Here is a 20,658-nt window from a genome sequence, read left to right as displayed (position 1 = left end):
ATTTCTTATTTTGAACATCTTTCTTTTATTATTTACTTATTTGTTTATTTAGGTGCCAGGGAGTGAACCCAGGGCCTTGTGCATGTGAAGCAAGCACTCTACCAACTGAGCTATATCTCCAGTCCCTATTAAATAGCTTTCTTTTAAAAAAGAGGAGTCTGTTGTCAGAATCTATTTCAATGTTTTACAGGCCAAAAGATTTTCAAACTACTAATAAAAAAATCTCTTGGGTCAGGCATGGTGACACATACCTATAACCCCAGTAATTTAGAAGGCTGAGGCAAGAGGATCTCAAGTTTGAGGCCAGCCTCATCAACTTAGTGAGGCCATAAGCAACTCACCAGACCTTGTCTCAAAATAAAAGATGAAAAGGGCTGAGAATGTAGCTCAGTGGTTAGGCACACCTGGGTCCAATCCCCAGTACCAAAAAAAAAAAAAAAAAGTTTTCCTTGGGCCTTGCCAGCTCCCCACGCCCCTGTTCTATTGCACAGAGCTCAGAGCAACTGGCTGAGGTTTTAAAACCCTTCTTTGGTTGAAGGCTGTTATTTAAAAATGAGTTATCAGCTTCTGAGTTATCTTTTGGCATGATTAGCATTATGACAAGGACCATGACTTATACCTTTTCTGTGTCCCTGGACAAAAACTTCAAAGTACAGCTGGATTTCAACTTACTTAATCATCACCGAATCTCCCCTCAATGTTCTTAACCTTTTTCTTTAACTATGGAATCCAGAACTAAATCCAACACTTTCCTAAAAGTTTAACCAGGGGAGCTTTACAAAGGAGGAGAAAAGCTACCATCTTTACCTTCTCTTAACTCTCCTTAAAAACAATGGAACTTTATTCCTGATCCACTTAGGATTTCCCACAGATAGTCACTATGCCATCAATCATTAGGGTCAACAATTTTATTCATTGTTTTCTACATTCAACTGCACAAAAAGAAAAAGATAGAAGTATTTGGTTTAAAATCTCACAGGGTGCAGTGGCACACACCTGTAACCCCAGCAAATTCAGGAGGCTGAGGTGCCGCAGTCTGGCTGGGCACCATTCAGGAGCCACTTGTCAAAAGAAAGGAACTTTATTTTTAGAACCACACACGCCAAACAAAACAGCCTCTCAGGAAAAACCCTCAGAGCCTCAACTGCCACCAGCGGCTTCCCACAAGCCTCTCCCTCCAACACCAGCTTCTCTCCACCTCCCACAATCCTCCTGCTCTTGAGGCCGATTGGCTGGGTCACATGGGCGGAGCCAAAAACGTCCCCCAATGAGCAGCTCCGTGGTCTGAAAGGGCAGGGAAACAGCCCAATGAGCATCACGGCAGAGGAGCCCAATCAGCTAGATGTTGCTGGGGCCGCTGTGAGCCAATCATCAGCCGGCAGCTGGAAGTTTGCTGGGGCCCCTTCGGCTGTGGCTCTCAACACTGAGGCAGGTGGATCGCAAGTTTGAGGGAAGCCTCGGCAACTTAGCAACACTTATTTCAAAATAAGGAAATAAAAAGGGCTGGGATGTTGTTCAGTAGTAAAGCATCCCTGGGCTCAATCTGCAGTACCAAAAAATGAGTTATTAAGAGCATGCCTATCAAATTTGACTTGCCAATTTTTTGGCATGATTAACCTGACTTCAGTAGTAGATTTGTTTAGAGAAAACATGGAGAAAAGTCCAAAAGGTGCTGCCCAGCAGGCCAGAAGAAAGACGTTCTTCCTGAGGTCCTCTGCCAACTCTATTTCCAAAGCCTTTCTTGCCCCTTGGCCCAGCCATAGGACTGCTTCACTCAGTTCCACTTCTGACCACTAGGTGGCACTAGAACTCTGAATTACTGAAGAAATAGAATAAAACAGCTTAACTAGTCTAAACTTTAGGTGATTTGCTGTGAACCTTTAATCAACACCTTCTAAAATAATTCACTTTTTTTTTATTAGTAATCCAAAACATTTTGCCTTTTTTACCATTTATTCCTATGTGCTATGGGGAAGAGCAAGCTAAAAACATGCAGCCTGTTGTTCTTCAGTCGCGTGGTCTCATAGTTGGTTGTAGATTTATTTAGCAGCTTCTCTTTTTGCCACAGCAGCCTCCAACAACACTGGAGGCACACTTGGGCTTTTTGTTAGAATCTTCTGCAAGCTTGAATGGATCTGTGATAATATCCTGTCAAAGGGCAAATCAAAATGAAAGAACAAGTTAGAGAGGTTTTGATGTACCCAACATTTATATTTCCATTTGGCACCATAAAGGCACACTTGAATCTTCTACTTTCAAGGTAAATTTCATTTAAATCTTTGGGGGGTTTTATCCCCTGCCCCCCCCCAACCTGGTTGCTGAGGCTTGGACACAGGACCTCCTTCATGCTAGGCAAGCATTCTACCACTGAGTTATAACTCAACGCTAGGTTGGTTGGTTTGTTTCTCTTTTAATGTTAGTTGGTTTGGGTTTTTTTGAGATAGAGTCTCACTAAATTGCTAAGGCTGGCCTTGAACTCACAGTCCTCCTGCCTCAGCCTCCCAAGTAGCTGGGATTATAGGTAGGTAATTCTAGGAAAAATATGACTGTGGAGAGACAGTGCAACATACTGACTAAACGTGGTGCTGCTGCTTCTAGAACCAGACGTGGGTTCAAATTCGCCACTTTCTAGCTGTGTGACCTTGGTGTAGTAAGTTTATCTTTCTGAGCCTCAGTTCTTCATCTGTAAGATGAGGATAATAAAGGTTATTATAAGGGGCAGGTGACTTCAGCACTCTGAGACCCCCTTTCTTCCCTCTGCATTTATGTAGTGTCTACTGTGTGTAAGGCCCTGTGCAACAGATACTTGTTAATTCTATGTGTGGAGTACCTACTGCCATGAGGACAGTACTAAGGTCAAGTTGTTGAATGTCTTAAATGGCCTTCTGAGGCTGGGCACGGAATTAATGCCTGTAATTCCAGTGATTCAGAAGGATTCCAAGTTCAAGGCCAACCTTGGCAACTTAGTGAGGTCCTCAGCCACTTAGTAAGACCCTGTCTCAAAACAAAAAAATTGGGCTGGGGTTGAGGCTCGGTGGTAGAGCACTTGCCTAGCATGGGTGAGGCACTAGGTTTGATCCTTGGCACCACATAAAAATAAAAACAAATAAAATAAAGGTATTGTGTGTCCATCAACAACTTAAAATAAAAATAGAATAAAAATTTTAAAAAGGGCTGGGTTGTGGCTCAATGGTAGAACACTTGCTTAGCAATTGTGAGGCACTGGGTTAGATTCTCAGCACTGCATATAAATAAATAAAATAAAGGTCCATTGAAAACTAAAAAGAATTTTTTAAATAAATTAAAAAAATTTTAGTTGTAGTTGGACACAATATCTTTATTTTATTTATTTATTATTATGTGGTGCTGAGGATCGAACCCAAGGCCTCACACATGCTAGGCAAGTGCTCTACCACTGAGCCACAACACCAGCCCCGAAATAAAATAAAATTTAAAAAAATAAAAAAGGACTAGAGATGTAGCTCAGTAGTAAAGTGCCCCTGGTTCAATCCCCAGTACAAAAAAAAAAAAAAAAATCTTAGCTAGTTTACATAATAATGGTGTTGTTGGTACAAGACACAAAATGAAGAAATAAACTATAAATAAAATTTTCAGTCCCACAATAATTTATTCACAACTCTTAAACAAAAAGTTGAGAAAACCCCATTTGTTTTTCTGCTTTGTAACTTACTTGATAGCCCAACCTCATCTGGCATTGAAATACTTTGCTGTCTACACCAAATAAAAGTAAAATTCAAAATAAAAAATAAACAACAACAAAAAAAGGTTTTTATGCGGACTAAGTGACATGGTATTTTTTTACTTTTTTTTGTTTATTTATTTTCTGATAGTAGAGATTGAACCTGGGGTGCTCTATCACTGAGCTACATCCCCAGATCTTTTTTTTTTTTTAATTTTGAGACAGAGTCTTGGGAAGATGCCCAGTCTGGCCTGGAACGTGTGATCCTCCTGCACTCCTCCTACCTCAGATTCCAAATCCCTAGGATTACAGGCGTGTACCACTGCGTCCAGCTGATATAGTGTCTTGAACATTCTAATTGCTCCATGAAAATTAGCTCCCCTATGTCACTGCTATCATTACTCATGTTGTTACTGGAATGACTATAACCTGAGGCAATAGTTTATAGCACAAATTCAATTTGTATAATTACAGATGCTACATTTTAGTAACTTTTAATACCAAAATACACTTTATCAGTATTAAAAAAGAAGAAAAGAAAAGGTAAAAAGGTTCTTAAAAAGTCTCCCCTGAGTGAACCCACAGTAAGAGGCAGCACCATTCCTTCCTCCATTGAGGCAACGATGGGGGACAAGTCTACCAGATCCTGGTGCTGGGCAGACACTAGGGTTAATCATCAAAGTCTTCCATAAAAAGATAAGAACGCCCTCCTCCAAGAGCACAAGGTTACATTTCTAGGTCACACAGCTGTTTGATTTTTTAGATCTTCCTCCAGTGTCAATTATTCCCATTTGAAAAACTCGAAACCTGAAATACACCTGGCACAGAAATGACAAGTGCCACATGATGTCACTCTTATGTGGAATCTAAAAAAAAAAAAAAAGATCTTATAGAAGTTGAGAGTGACAGGGTGGTTACAGATGCCCAGGAGAATAGGAGAAACGGAGGGACAGCTATGGGGAAAGGCTGACTATGGATAGTATAGTGGAAGCCCAGGATATTCTGCCGAAATTGGGCATCTGACAAGCCATTTACATCCAGGTGTTTCAAGGACCTGGATAAAAAGCCTTTTTACAACCAGAATTTGTTCCAAATGCCCTTTGAGAATGGCATTTGGAAGGTCCTCTCTTCCCCCTCCTCAGCCCTCCTGTCTCCACGGGATGTTTACAATGTGGATGAGGCTATGCCAACTTGGGAGACTGAACATGACCAGGACAGGGTGAGACCTGTCACAAAGTCTAATAGGAAAAGGGGACAAATAAAAATACGAGAGAAAAGAAATGTAGGGCTGGTTAAGATAACCAGAAAGCAGATGCGGCATGTTTGCTTGGTGCCAGCATCTGCAGAGGAAAGGTAGATAACGTGGCAGTCTTCTAGAAAGATCTTAAGCCTAAACAACAGTTCCAACATTACTTATCTATGGAGGAAGATGAGTAGCTTCTGATCCGGCATTGCTACCATGGGTTGGAATCCCCCTACTCCCTGTGACTAGCAGGGCAGAACAAGGGAAAAACCATCACTGTACCAGATACGGGCACTGACTGTACACTAATCTGTGGTAACCCAGAATGTTTTCCAGGGTCCTAGGTAATTCTTCTAGATCTGGTGTAAAACCATCAGAGTAAAACAAGTATTGCTATACCAAGAAGAGAAGAAGCTCCATGTTTGGGGCAACCTCTCCAGACCCTGAGAGCATTCTTGGGACAGATACTGTATCAGGAAAGACATTACAGACCTCCATGGGGGAATTCTGACTCAGGGATCGGGGAGCAAAGGTGACACTGAGGGGGAAGCCAAGCAGGAGCCTGCTAGCCTTTCTGCCCTGAGGTAGGTACGACACACCAGGCAGTTCAAACTGTCAGGTAGACATGCTGAGACTAGAAAAGAGATAAAAGAATTAGGTTGAGAGTTTACAACCTGTCACAGTGCCTCCACTAGCCCTGTCCACTTGGCTAAAAGCCAGATAAAACTTAAGAGAATGGCTGTCAATTATAGGACATTAAACCAGGTGATACATCTGCCTAAGCTTCAGTGCCCAACATTCCCCCGGTAAAAGAAACAGATGCACCCTGCCTTGCTTCTTTGCACAAAAAGAGACAGAGAGTGGTTGTGTAAACAATAACAACAGTCAACCTTTTCTACCAGAAGTTGCAGGAACCAAACCAGTCAGGAGGCATTAATTTGGGTTTGATAAATGAACAGGTTCCAGTAAGAATATCATCACAGCTCTGGAGGAGAACAAAAAGGGTGTTGTAAAGGTAAATCTGCACCTCCTGGCCCTAATCACAGGGAGTGGGGGAACTCCAACCCCTCTGCTTGAGGGCTACACGGCAAGCGAGAGTGCCATGACACATCATGTGTTTGGGCCCAATTTGGACAGCATGTACTGTGAAATGGGTGCCTTGGTCACTGTCAATCTGGCTCAGGTACCCATACATCACACTTAACTGCTCAAGACCTTTGACAGTGGCAGTGTGATAAGCTCTCCTGCTAGGAAAGGTTTGCCTGAGACCAACAGACCATTTCCTCATTCGCTATTGTGCCAGCCACATTGTAAGGCCTCCATACACCACCCGGCTGTTGGTACAGACAACCAGCAGCCATGGCCCATGAGTGACCACCAGCCATACTGCCCTAATTCTGCCATTAGCTGCTCTGATTTTCTTCTGTCTTAAGCTACATGGTATCAGTGGTATAGCAGCCCAGACAATTGGGTTGCACCTGTTGGATTAATCTATATCCCGGACATTTTAAGATGTGAGATCTTAGGCCTTGTGAGATCATAGGCCTGCTGTGGCCAACTGGGGTGATGAGGCAGTTTCATAGATAATTAGACTTATTGGCATCCACAGCTCATGAACAGTGGGGGTCAGCCTGATAGCAGGTTGAGGCTAATAAAACAGGTCCCTACCCCTTAACACATGGGCTAGTTTGCCCTGAGACTTAAGTTGACTTCAGGATATTGTACATTGCTAGAAATTACTATTCTCAAGAAGGTTTAGTTTCTTTCTAGAGTTGAGACTAGAAACCTACAGGTAACTTTCATCCTCTTTCTTGCCCGAGAGCTCAACTCATGCCACTTGCTGTACAGATGTTATCTAACTGCATTGGCAAGCTTGGTACGGGAGACCTAGAGCCTGCCTGTGGGCTATCCCTACACAGACCTGTATATTCTTACCATACTGGGTAAAGGGAAGGTTTGCACTTTATCTGGTACCATGCCTAGAATCAAATCGGTCTTACATGACCAGACCACCCCTAGGAACACCAGGGATGACCCAGGGTCCTGGATCTCCTGGGGGTAGACAGCCCATTTCTTCATGCATAAATGAATATACAGTACAATCTTCACCAGTTAACAAGGTATCATTGATGCAATGGAATCAGATAGAATCAGTAGAGAATGAGGTCCCCAGCTACCTGCAGGGACAGGAGGAGGACTGTGCAGATAACCTCGAGGCAGAACCTGGAATGTCCACTGCCTCTCCCCTGACAAGTGAAGGTGAACTACTCTTGTGATTCCAGTGTCAAGGGAAGAGGGTATGTGTGTAAGGCTATAAGAGTTGGAGTAAGGGATGAAATGCATGGATTCAGCTTGACAGCTGCCGCCATGAGTCATAACCATCAAGATTGCCCCAGGGTAGCCCTAGTCAGTTTTTTCTACATAGTTTCTTAGCAAAGTACCACGGGACAATACCATTAGAGTGGTACGGTAGAGTTTTACAACAGAACCCTGGGATGTCCCTGACTATTTGCTGCTAGCTTAAGATAAAACAGGTACATTGTAGTTAGGATGAGGTCATTTTTGTCCTAACACATATATATGCTCCTCTTTCTAAACCAAATTTTGAGGATCCACCTCATATTGTTGCTGCTCAAGATCATACCTTCACTCAGTAATTTCCCCAATAAATGGCATTTTGTGCAATTCTGGATCTGTCTGTCTCTCTTTCTTTGGTCCCACAGAACCATGGGGCCCGTCCTTATATAGAGACTAGGTTGTTCCATAACAGGACTGTAAAAGACTATTTATGAGGTAACAAAACAGGGAGGAAAAACATACAAGAGATACTTGTACAATGCTGTACACTCAAAGTATTCAAAATTACTACAAAATACTAGCAACAAGAGCTGGGAATGGAGCTCAGTAGAGCACTTGCCTAGCATGCAGGAGGCCTTGGGTTCCATACACAGCACTGTAAAATAAATAAATAAATAAATAAAAGCAACAGAAAAGAAAAATTCATAGAAAAAGATTGCAGAATTTCTGAGGCCAGAGGATAGAACACATGGGAGAACAACAAAAGAATTCTGCAAAAGATTCTGGTCAGAACTCAAATACTTAGAACACAGGTCTAAGCAACCAAGATTATTTCTGTATACAATCCATAATTATGCCTGCTGTTTCTTGGGTATGTACTCTGTGCCAGGCACTGGGAGAGGCATTTCACATGCTTATTTCATTTGTTCCTCATGACCTGAGGGAAGAAGTTATTACTTCCCTAATACACATAAAGTTTGAGGAGGTTAGGTCACTTATCAAGATCAGAGCTGAGTGGCAGAATAGCATTTATACTTAGGAGTCCAAGGCTTGTGTGCTTGACTGCCATGCTATGCTACCATCCTGCCCCAGCAACAACAGAATCTCATTTCCTTGGACTTCCAAGGTTCAGTGCCTTGAGGTGTATTACTACTGTTAGGACCTGGTGACTGCTGGGAGCAGCCCTGGCAGATAAAAGCAAGCTTGTAATCCATTACTAAGCCTATTCTAAACAAAACAATATTACAAATGAATGAAGGAACAGTAAAATAATTATAAGAGCATGAATGGGAGAAAAGTAAAAATATATGAGGGGGAAAGAAAGGGACACTTGTATCTGCCACAACTACTTATCTGCCTTCTTCATAGAGTAGTTGTGAGAGATTACTTGGCATAAGTTGTGATAAAATACTTTAGAAAATACTATATCAATAAAGCAGTTACTAGAATAATTCTAAATATAAAGCTAAAATATTTTAGAAAATAATCTTTTTTTGTGTGTGTGTATGTATGTATGTAATAGGGATTGAACCCAGGGGTGCTCTACAACTGAGCTACCTCCCCAGGCTCCCCTCCAACACTTTTTGAGACAGTCTCATTAAGTTTCCCTGTCTGGCCTTGAACTTGCAATCCTCCTGACTTAGCCTCTGGAGTCACAAAGATCACAGGCAAGTGCCGCCAAAGCTCAGCTTCATTTTAAAATACTACTGTCCTAAATACACATTTAAGAAATTAGGATACAGTGGAGAAATGATGATTATTCAATAAATAAGAAAAGTTGAACTAGCTAATATCAGGGAAAAAATTTGGGGGGACAGGATAAAGGATATATTATTGAGTGTGACTGCAGAGGGGCAACACAGTGGAAGCCCTTCTGAGTGCAGGGCCTGCCACTTGTCCAAGGGACCACAATTGGGAGTATATTTGATCCCATAGCCATTGGAGATGAGCTACTTCTCAGCCATCAAATTCATCCACATTAAACTGGGTAAAACCCTAATTCTTTGAGATGTATATTATCTGGGAAACTTGATCTTGGACCTACACAGAACCTCAATTACATATTCTTTGTTCTGCAACTTGGTATGAATGGACATGATGACTACTAGTCCATGTTAACCTTGCCTGTTGTCCCCTGGGACTTCACAAAGCACTTCACATACTCGAATGGGGCCTAGACTGGGGACAGTATGAGATCAGACATATGGACATTCACTTGGAAAGCACTGTTTCCAAATTCCCTTAGAGTAACGCATGCAAGTAACAGGTTGCATATATATTATCATCCCACCTCAATATTTATGTTAAAATAAATTCCAAAAAGGATTTAAAAATTTAAATGTGAGCCAGGCCTGGTGGCGCACATCTCTAATCCCAGCTACTCAGGAGGCTGGGGCAGGAGGGTCACAAGTTTGAGGTCAGCCAGGGAAAGTTGGTGAGACCCTGTCTCAAAAATAAAGAAATAAAAAGACTGGGGATGTAGCTAAGAGGTAGAATGCTCCTGAGTTCAATTTCCAATACCACAAAAAAATGTTAAGTTAAATTGTGAAAACAATAAACTTCTGATCTTAGATTTGGCAATGGATTCTTAGATATGACACCAAAAGCACAAGCAACAAAAGAAAAAATAGATAAACTGGAGTTCATCAAAATTAAAATACTATTTATTTATTTATTTGGTACTGAGTATTGAACTTAGGGGTGCTTTACCACAGAGTTACATCTCCAGTTCTTTTTTTTTTTTTTTTTTTTTTTTTGTGGTGCTAGGGATCAAACCCAGGGCCTTGTGCATGCGAGGTAAGCACTCTACCAACTGAGCTATATCCCCAGCCCCTCCATTTCTTTTTATTTATTTATTTATTTTTTTTGATACAAGGTCTCGCTAAGTTGCTGAGGCTGGCTTTGAACTTGTGATCCTCCTGCCTCAGACTCCCAAGCCACTAGAATTACAGGTATATGCCACTGGGCCCAGCTGTATGATGATTTTTTAAAATGGTTCTCTGAGGTAGGGAACTGAAAGTCACACCAACCTTTGACTCTAACACAAAACAGCCTCCAGATGCTGGCAACTTGTCTCCAATTGGTCTGAAGAGAAAATCTTGAGCAAATCGTGAATTCTTCAAGACAGCTGCTGTGTCTTCATCTACTTCAACAATTTCACCTTCCTAAAGAGCAGCATAAAACAAATATTTGTCTCATTAGAAGGAAAATGCCCAGAAGTTTTACTAATGATTGTATTTTAGGATTAAAAGACCACACCATACCTTCTGATGTAGCTTTCTCTCATGTTCAGACCCTGCTACTAATTTCATGTGTATTCATAGATGAAACTGAACAGTGTCATAATTAATCTTTCTTTGGTGACAGTGCTAAAGAAGGACATTTATTGTTCCAGTATCTCAGACAGATGTAGAAATCACTGCTGAATGTCACTGAATTTATTACTAAAGGATGGGCTTTGGATGAGTGGTTTTTTTTTTTTTTTTTTAAATATTTATTTATTTTTTTTAGTTTTAGGCAGACACAACATCTTTGTTTGTATGTGGTGTTGAGGGTCGAACCCGGGCCGAACGCATGCCAGGCGAGCGCGCTACCGCTTGAGCCACATCCCAGCCCGGATGAGTGGTTTTTAAATAGTATTTCCTTGAGTCCCAGAGTGCCTGGGAGGTATGGGTTATGTAAAGCAATGCCTGACACATGGTATTTTTTTAAACAATTTACTTTTATATATATATACATATATATATATATATGTGTGTGTGTGTGTGTGTGTATGTATGTGTGTGTGTGTGTGTGTGTATATATATATATATACACACACACACACACACACACACACATATATACATACCTTTATTTTATTTATTTTTATGTGGTGCTGAGGATCAAATCCACGGCCTTGCACGTGCTAGACAAGTGCTCTACCGCTAGCCACAACCTCAGCCCCTGATACATGGTATTTTAAAGGAGATTTTTTTTTTAAATGCTATTAAAATGTTGTTTTGAAAGCCCCTAGAGCAGATAATGACCTCAAAGTCCTTTCCACTTTGCTATGCGACTCCAAGGGACCTGACTGTACACCAAGTAGCACTTGAAGCAACACTGAGGGTTCCACTCCACCAGTGTGTAATAATCATGAAGATAAGATTTGGATCAAAAACTCAGAAGATGAAGACAGTTAAGTCCTTCTATCTTTGGAACAAATAATGGCTGCACCTTATTTACTGATATTTCAGTATATATGTACCAGGTATTTTGCTATATGATTATTAATCTCTACAGAAACTTAGCAAAATTGGTTATTATTATTCCTACTTTGTAGTAGAGCAAACTGCTCTATTATAATTTTGGTGACTTATTCTAGTTTACCCAAATAATAAATATCAGAGGCAGAATTTGAACCCAGGTATCTGATTCCAAAGTCAATACTTTTCCATCTTGAGAAAACAAAGTCTACCCTACAAAGAGTAAATTGTGTTATCATTAAACTCTAAAACTCTTGAGTTCCATGATGCAGTTAAAACTGCCAGGCACAGTGGTGCATTCCTGTAATCCTAGTGGCTCAGGAGACTGAGACAGGAGGATCGCAAGGTCAAAGCCAGCCTCAGCAATTCAGTGAGGTGCTAAGCAACTCAGTGAGGCCCTGTCTCTAAATAAAATTCAAAATAGGGCTGGGGATGTGGCTCAGTGGTCAAGTGCCCCTGAGTTCAACCCCTAGTACCAAAAACAAACAAACAACAACAAAAAAACCCTGAAATACTGTTATGTAGTGCTTCTTTTCTTTTCCATCTCACTTCTCTATATGAAAATTTTTTCTTTTCCTTTTTTTTTTTTTTTCTTTTTTGGCACTTGGGTTTGAACCCAAGGGCATTTTATCACTAAGCTACATCCCCAGTAATTTTGATTTTTTTAATTTGGACAGGGTCTCATCTTGACTCAGGTAATTTCATTCAGTGTACTTACACACATCTGGGTGTATAGCCTACTACACATCTAGGCTATGTGCTGTGTAGGTGTATATACACATAATACATATACTCATTGCTCCCAGGGCCATGATGAATGAAACAATACAAGATTAAATCAAGCACAAAATAAAATAAAATCAAAAGAGTAAATAATGAGATATATGCACAAGTTACTGGCATAATGCAACATATTCTTTTACAATAAACTTTTTTTCTTTAAGAAGTATACTTTAAAATATCAATAAAAGGGCTAGGGATATGGCTCAGTGGTAAAGTGCTTTCCTAACATGCTAAAGGTCCTGGGTTCAATCTCTAGCACTGAAACAAAATTTTTTTTCAATAAAAAGTAAAATATAGTAAATATGTGAACCAGTAATATCATCACCATTTATCATCATTATCAAATATTATGTTCTATACATAATTATATTTTCTATACTTTTACAGGACTGGCAGAAGAGTAGGTTTGTTTATATACACAACAGGAGAAACATATGAGTAATATGTTGTGCTATGACTTTATGATTGCTACATTGTCTCTAGGTGACAGGAATTTTTTACCTACCTGCCCTAGTTATAATCTTATGGGACCATTGTTATATTTACAGTCTGTTCTTGACTGAAACATTGTTACACAGCACATGACCACATGGGTATATGTACATATATATACATACAGATGTACAGCTATTTGTACAAACAGCTGAAGCAAACATATGACAAAATGTTCTCAGTTGCTGAAATAGGTAGTGGGTATATAGGTATTCACTGAATTTTTTAATTTTTTTTATTTTTCTGTATTTAAGAACATTTTTTATAACAAATATAGGGAAAGTACTTTTTGACTTCACTTACAAACAGCCAGGAGCTAAAGAGGCTGAAGTAGGAATATCCCAAGTTTGAAGCCAGCCTCAGCAACTTAGTGAGACTTTAAGTAACTCAGAAAGACCTGTCTCTAAATAAAATATTTATAAAGGACTGGGAATGTGGCTTAGTGGTTAAGCACCCCTGGATTTAATCCCTAGTACAAAAAAAAAAAAAAAACCAAAGCTATAAAAGTAAGACATAATGTAAGGCCAAGAAAACGTGCCTGCCTTTGGGGCTGGGGATGTGGCTCAAGTGGTAGCACACTCGCCTGGCATGTGTGCGGCCCGGGTTCGATCCTCAGTACCACATACAAACAAAGATGTTGTGTCAGCCGAAAACTGAAAAATAAATATTNTAATTAAAAAAAAAAAAAAAAAAAAGAAAACGTGCCTGAAGCAAAAGTAAGAGTAGAAAGACTGCCAGAGGCCGTGGACATCTTCCTTCCTCCTGCAGTGCTAGGGTTTGACACAAGATCTCTCACATGCTAGACAAGAAGCACTCTACCACTGACCTACCTGCCCCAGTACCATGTGTGTTTTTATTTACCTTAAATGTGAAATTTGCATCAAATATTAATTGTTTTTCATGTCCTGTGATTCCTCCATTGTAAACAGTTTGGCATCTTTCAGTTGGTCCAGTGTTAGGGAGTTTGAAGAGGCGAAATGTGGCCGAAACAAAACGACAATCACCTAGAAAGAGATACCCATGGTTCACCTCCAGCACTCCAACAGCATTATTTTGCTCAGCACATGAGGATAGAACATTTCATAAAGATGATATTCTTCTTTGCATTCTGCCAACTACCTTTCTGAGCACTTCATTCTACTTATTGAATGACTTCAAAATGATTTATTAAATATCAAATTTTTGGAGGGGGTGGACATTATTCAGGAGACATGATAGACGTTTCCAGATGACAAAGTCTCCCCTGGGAGAATCACTCAGTAGACAGTAATAACCAAATTTAAACCATTCAGGCTGCAATTATAATAGTCCCTTCTGTTTTTCCTTACCAATGATTCTTTCAAGTTCCTTGTTTTGAATTGTAATGAGATTGGCAGTGACTAAACGTGGAGGGCAGAATCCAATCTTTTGGGCAAGGAAGAAAAGATCCTTCCAGTACAAAGCACCACCTAGGCACTCACCTTAAAAAAATACATATTAATCAATTCATAAAGCAGTAATGAAGAAACTAATACTCATACAATTACTTATGACATAATATTAGTTAAAACCTAAGGCCTAGAAACAGAAACTAAGATAAACATCCTCCAAGGCTTAGAAATTCCTGATTAAAACTGCATATTGTTGTCAGGCGCAGTGGCGCACACCTGCAATCCCAGTGACTCAAGTGGCTGAGGTAGAGTATCACAAGTTCAAGGTCAACTTCAGCAACTTATAGTGAGACCCTGTCTCAAGTCTGGAGACATGGCTCAGTGGTAGAACCCACACTGCCTGGTACGCTCCCCAGAACCACAAAAACAAAACAAAAAAATAAAAACAACTTTTAATTTCATAGACTAACCACAAAAATGCATTAATATTTTCAACTTCCAGAGACTCCATTAAAGTGACAATAAAGGCGTAAGCAATATAACAGTGATGAGAACATTAAGGGGACTTAGGGGGCATGGACTCTGTCTGGTTGCCTTCATTTCCACACTGTATTTTTCCAAGTATTTTTCACATTCTTTACCCCATTTAATCTTCATAACAGCCAGATTGTATCATTATTTACATTTTACAGTTTGAAAAGCAACAACTTTAGAGATTAATTAATGCCCAAGATCACATCCCTTTTGAGTGGCAAAGGAAAAGAACGGAACCTCAGCCTCCTGGCCTTACTCCAACTGATCTCACATCAGATACCCTCCTTCTGGAAGGAGGGATCTCTGTACATAATCGTCTACCTTAAAACAAAACAACCAAGAACACCTACCCCATAAAACTTTGTGTGTCTTGATTTCTTCTGGCAATTCAAGGCTAGCATAGACGTCACTGAAATATAGCTCCCCACCGTGCTGAAACACAGCAGTGTTAGTCCAAGCAAGGTTAAAGATTAAATTGATCCCAGATAACGAGAAAATGGATGAGGGCACAAGATCAATTTCAAAAACCCACGCAAGTGTTTGAGCTGACCACGCTGACCCTTTGTGAACAAATAACAGCTGCTTCCCTCACTGCAATCAATAACCAAAATCTTTTTTTTCAGTGCCCTATCCAACAGGCAATAAAATCACTTTGAACAAGTGTCTTCCTTCCTTTAAGTGCCTTTCTCTTAAAGATGCTTGGATTGCCTCGATTTTTAACCAATCCGAACAAATACAGGCCCAGGTGGTTGTAAAACTAACAGAAGATTTAACAGCATTCATAGATTCTCAGCCATTAACAATTATATAACTTTTTGTAATGTTATTATTATACATTATATTTTTAAAATATTAGGCTGGGGGTATAGCTCAGTAATAGAGTGCTTGCCAGTCATGCATAACACCCTGGGGTCAATTTCCAGTGCAAAAAAAAAAAAAAAAGTTGTTCTTCTAATCCAAGACAAATGAGTGATCCAGAACTTATGAATTTATTTAGCTGATTTCAAAAGCATAGAGGTACCAAGAGCAGTGGTGCACACCTGTAATCCCAGCAGCTTGGGAGGCTAACGCAGGAGGATAGTGAGTTCAAAGCCAGCCTCAGCAAAAGCAAGGCACTAAACAACTCAGTGAGACCCTGTCTCTAAATAAAATAAAAAAATAGGGCTGGGGATGTGGCTTAGTGTTCAAGTGCTCCTGAGTTCAATTCCCACTATCCAAAAAAAAAAAAGTATAGAGGTCTATATTCTATAAAGTTTACCTTTTACTAAGCACATGTTGGTGAAGATAGCTGGTATATAAAATGGCACACTAACAAAGACATTGTGAGATCATTTCTACCTATTTTCATTTGAGCTGTATTATAGTATTATATTTTAATTTCTCTAAACTAAAACTAAAAATCTCAATTTTTTAAAAGGCCTGGGACGTAACCCAAGGCCACATGCATGCCGAGCAAGTGCTCTACACTGACCTAAATCCCAGCACCCCCCAAATCTCAGAAGTTTGTGTCTTTTAGCACAAAGACCCATCTCATGACACACAGACTTGATATCTTATGCAAACTGAGAGGGAAAAGAAGCTGCATCTAGGGGGTTTTGCCACTCTACATTTTTGCCACCCTTTTTAAATGTGGCGAATATGTTTAAAGAGATTGAGCCCTCAGTTTGAGGAGGAAAGAACAGGACTGATTCCATCAGCACTCAATGATGTTTGAAGATCATTTATGTCACCCCTCCCCTCACCTTCAGGACTCGATACACTTCCTGCAGCACTTGTTCTTTATCAGGCACAAGGTTAATAACACAATTGGATCTGAAAAAAGAAAAGATGTTAAAAGGACTCAAATCTTTTATGTTCCTAAAGGTGGTTCCCATTTTGTCAAAACTACACCATTCTTCTGAATGCCCCCCTCCTCTCTTTCCTGCACTCAACTTTTTTTGCAAGGTAAGGGAGATAGGGAGTGTTTAAAATTCCAACTGTTATCAAGTAAGAATGTACAGAAAAAAATAGGAGGCACTGCTGGGTGAGTGGCACACGCGTATAATCCCAGCAATTTGGGAGACTGAAGCAGGAGGACTGCAAATTCAAGGCCAGCCTCAGCAACGTAAAAGACCCTGTCTCAAAATAAAAAATATAAAAGGGCTGGGGATGTGACTCAGTGGTTAAGTGCCCCTGGGTTCAATCTCTGGTATGTATAAATACATAAATATGGCTGGGGATGTGGTTCAGTGGTAGAATGTGCCTCTGTTCAATCCCTAGCTACAACACACACACCAAAAAAAAAAAAAAAGAGAGAGAGAGAGGAAAAAAAGGAGGCAGGGTTCTTATTTGTTTTTCCCTAATGCTAAACAAGCAACAAGATGAAACCTGGGACCAACATTTGTTAAGCCACAAGTGAATAAACTAAGTTCCTTGAAGGCAGTTCTCCTAATGCTGTCACTTAGGTATGATTTGACAACAACTCAGAGGAAAACAAGAAAACACAGAACCCTATAATTTGCCATCAAAATACTACGGTCATGAGCCATATAACATTTTGGGGGATGGATAGACTACATACATTTAATATGATGGTGGTCTCATAAGGTTATAATTGAACTGAAAATTCCTATTGCCTAGTGACATTGTAGCATAGTAACATAGCACAACACACTACTGGTGTGTTTGTGGTAATGCTAGTATCAAACCTACTGCACTCATATAAAAATAGAGCACAAACAATTGTATATAGTGCGTGGTACGTGATAATAATAATGAACAACAGTGTTATTGGTTTATGTATTTACTATACTATTGATCATTAGCATATACTCTTACTTAACAAAGAAGACGTTTACTATTAAATGGTATGCCACATTACCCCAGCAGCAGCCTCATACTTCTCCTCTGTACCCTATCTCCATCACATCATTTTTTCATATGCTGGATTTCATCTCATGTTGCTTTGTTCATCTTGGCCCCAGGGGCAATAGGCTATTCACACAATGAGGAAATTGCCTACAGTGCATTTTTCAGAATGTGTTCTGTCATTAAGAAGCCCATGACTCTACTAAAGATAGTAGGTCAGTGTGTGTTGTATGAGCAGATTTGGTCCAGCTGATCTTTTAGGCTCACTGGATTATGGTTTGGTTTAAAGTAAATTATCTTGAGCTAGTGCGTTCTGCTGCCAATGGACCATGAGCAACTCAGATTAGTTCCTTTCCTTAATGAGGTTATGCTAAGTTTAGTTTTGTGCCCTAAGTGAGAGTCAGTTCAGCAAAAAGTGGTGGCATTTGTGTGTTCTACAGGAAATAGGCTTTACTCATAACTGTAAGGATATAGGCCTACATAACAATATCGTAACTCTCATTCTGAATTCCAGCTTCTGCCAACTTCTCAATGTAGCCATGAATAAAAGTCACATTGGATGTCTGGAAGCCATATTTTTCCATGTGATAGTCAAGGTATTTTTTAGCCACTTCTACCTAAAGAAAGAAAAATATAGATTTCATAATCAACATTTAAAAAAATAGCACATTTTCTCTAAAATTTTACTATTACTAGTGAAATACACTTTCCCAAGAAGTATATTTCTTTCTTCTTTTTTTTTTGTGGGAGGGGCTTTATTTTTTAAATTTGTTCTTCTTAGGTGTACATGACAGTAGAGTGTATTTTGACATTATATATACATGGAGTATAATATTCTAATTAGGATCCCATTCTTGTGGTTGAACACGAAGTGGAGTTACATTGGTCTTTTATTCATATATGGGCATAGGAAAGTTCTGTCCTATTCTTACTACTGTCTTTCCTATTCCCATACCCCCTCCCTTCTCTTCATTCCCCTTTGTCTAATCCAATTAATTTCTATTCTTCCTCCCCAGTATATTTCTTGTATTCTTAGATAAGTATGCAAGATTCCTATGGACCTTGAAGGATATGCTACATACTAGCACATAAACTCTCAGTTACATGGGTCTTGCTTGAATAACCCCTTCATTCAATGATAATCTTTCAAGTCAGTTTGCAGAAGGAAAGAAAAGATGAAAAACTTCATTGGGTCATTATGATATTCATATATCAGATCAAATCTCTGGCTTTGTAAATTCTCTCAGAAGAGCCGCTAATGGTCAAAGTCCTCAGCCTCCAGGACAAGAGGCACTAAAGGCACAATTGATCATTGCTAAATAGCCACCTTTTAAAATTATCCCTAGAGTTATAAAGGAACCAACTTCATCCCTCCAAGAATGCACCGGAAAATTCTTTCCTCCTTGTCCTCCAAATCTTTGCCTTACCTGGCCTTCAGTCATGTCTATGCCTGTGACGTGGCCCTTCTCACCAACCAGTTGGCTAAGTGCATAGCAATCTCTGCCACTTCCACTACCCAAATCCAAAATCCAGCAGTTTTCCAGACACTCAGGGATGACCAGACCACAGCCATAATACCTGAGAAATGGAAACTACAGGTTTTTTTCCCATAGACTACTAGAAGATATGAAAACACTAAATCTTACACCTTCCTCTTTTTCTTCTTTTCTCTTATCTCTCATTCATATTTCTATTTAGTTGTTTAGTCTCCCCCTCTAAATTGGAAGCTGCAAGAAGGCTGGGACCACATCTGCTTTCCCACAGTATTTTTGGGCACTGTGCTAGGTATTACAATTTAAATAAACCATCTAAAATATTTGCTGAATAAACACATTTGGAGCCAGGTGCTGTGGTGCACACCGGTAATCCCAGCTACTCAGGAGGCTGAGGCAGGAGAATCCCAAGTTCAAGGACAGCCTCAGCAACTTAGCAAGATAATGTCCCAAAACTAAAATTTTAAAAAAGGGTAGAGCTCAGTAGTACAGCACTTGCCTAATATATATGCCAGGTCCTGGGTTCAATCCCCAGCACCACAAAAGAATAATATTTGGACATTAGCTGCTTAGCATCTAATTCAGGCCCAGGACTGAGCTAATTTTTGAGAAAAAAATTCTGTCCCCCAGGTGTATTTACTCTAATTTGGAAGGTGAAACATAAGCACAGAAAACATTTTTCATTAATTGACAAAATAAGTGTCACAGGAGTGAGTGCCATAGCAGTTTGGGAAGAAGGTGCTCAAGGATTAGAGGCTTCCTAAAGTGGGTAGGACATTAGTGAGGTGCTGGAGGGCTAGAGCTGGGAAGATGGAAAGAAAAAGGAAGGCTCTCCACATTGATAACTGCTCTCTGGCCAGGCAGTGCTGATGGCGGTGAGAAAGGAACGGTCAGAGGGAGCCAAAGCCAGTTAGGAAGGGAGGGCCATACTATGGACAGTCTTGAAGGTCAGGTTCCAGGAATATGACTGTCCTGTAATGGGAAGGGAGGGAGGGGAGTCTTTGGAGGTTCTTAAGCAGAGCAGTTAAGATGATCAGTGCTGAACTTTGGGAGGCTTACAATAGACAAGACAAGCAGGGTGACCTGGCGGAGATGGCTTAATTCCTTAATGCCTGGCATCACTATCTTTTGGGAAAGCTACAGTCTGGAGGCTTCATGTGTCAGGGAATTCTACCTTAAGGTAACTTCTTCGTGCACATTCTGCAGGGCTTCCCTGATGTGCTTGGGTACAGGCCTGGCCACGGTGACGCAGGCATTAGTCCGGAGGTCCTTCGATGTCTTCAGCACCTGCCCGTAGTAGTTCTAACCCAGGGTGGAGATGGGTGAGGCGGGGAAAGGGTGTCTGCAGGAGAGGGCTCCACCAACAACCCCTACCCTCCCTCCCAGGCCTGGCTGACCTTTGCCCCCTGGCAAAGCTCTAAGCCTGGGCTTTGCGCTCCTAGGGGGCAGGAGTAGGCCTCGCGGGCTTCCAAAGGCCAGGGCTCTTGCCTAGCGGAGTCCCTGCGGGCCCTTCCTGGCCCTACAGCTCCCACCTGCACGTCCTTCCAGATGTCGACCTTCTGGCTCTCAGCGTCGCGGGGGGCGGCCACTGCCAAGGGAGGAAAGGGAGCTGGAAGAGCGAAGGTGGGGGGCGGGCTCGGGCGGGGGCGACTGG

At 40.6% G+C, this 20,658-nt stretch overlaps 1 protein-coding gene across 3 annotated transcripts in view; it reads right to left on the bottom strand.

The window, feature by feature from the left end:
• Positions 1-893: 893 nt before the first annotated feature.
• As3mt (arsenite methyltransferase) overlaps positions 894-20,658 on the bottom strand; it is a 20,447-nt gene continuing 682 nt past the window's right edge. The window contains exons 2-11 of one of the 3 annotated variants that reach the window (XM_048807255.1): positions 20,402-20,596; positions 20,179-20,306; positions 18,939-19,089; positions 17,992-18,128; positions 16,407-16,476; positions 15,015-15,096; positions 14,089-14,220; positions 13,622-13,764; positions 10,271-10,405; positions 894-2,148 (exon numbers count right to left, since the gene is read on the bottom strand). In XM_048807255.1, coding sequence (XP_048663212.1) covers positions 2,044-2,148; positions 10,271-10,405; positions 13,622-13,764; positions 14,089-14,220; positions 15,015-15,096; positions 16,407-16,476; positions 17,992-18,128; positions 18,939-19,089; positions 20,179-20,306; positions 20,402-20,596 — 1,278 coding nt within the window. In that variant the 3' untranslated portion in view covers positions 894-2,043. The remainder of the gene's footprint in view (positions 2,149-10,270; positions 10,406-13,621; positions 13,765-14,088; positions 14,221-15,014; positions 15,097-16,406; positions 16,477-17,991; positions 18,129-18,938; positions 19,090-20,178; positions 20,307-20,401; positions 20,597-20,658) is intronic. The other 2 variants (XM_048807257.1, XM_048807256.1) reach the window with 2 other exon arrangements.

This window comes from Marmota marmota, unplaced genomic scaffold (genome assembly GCF_001458135.2).
Source record: "Marmota marmota marmota unplaced genomic scaffold, marMar, whole genome shotgun sequence".
NCBI lineage: Eukaryota > Metazoa > Chordata > Mammalia > Rodentia > Sciuridae > Marmota > Marmota marmota.
The sequence above is the reverse complement of the archived record's forward strand: the minus strand, read 5'-3'. Positions and strand labels throughout refer to the sequence as shown.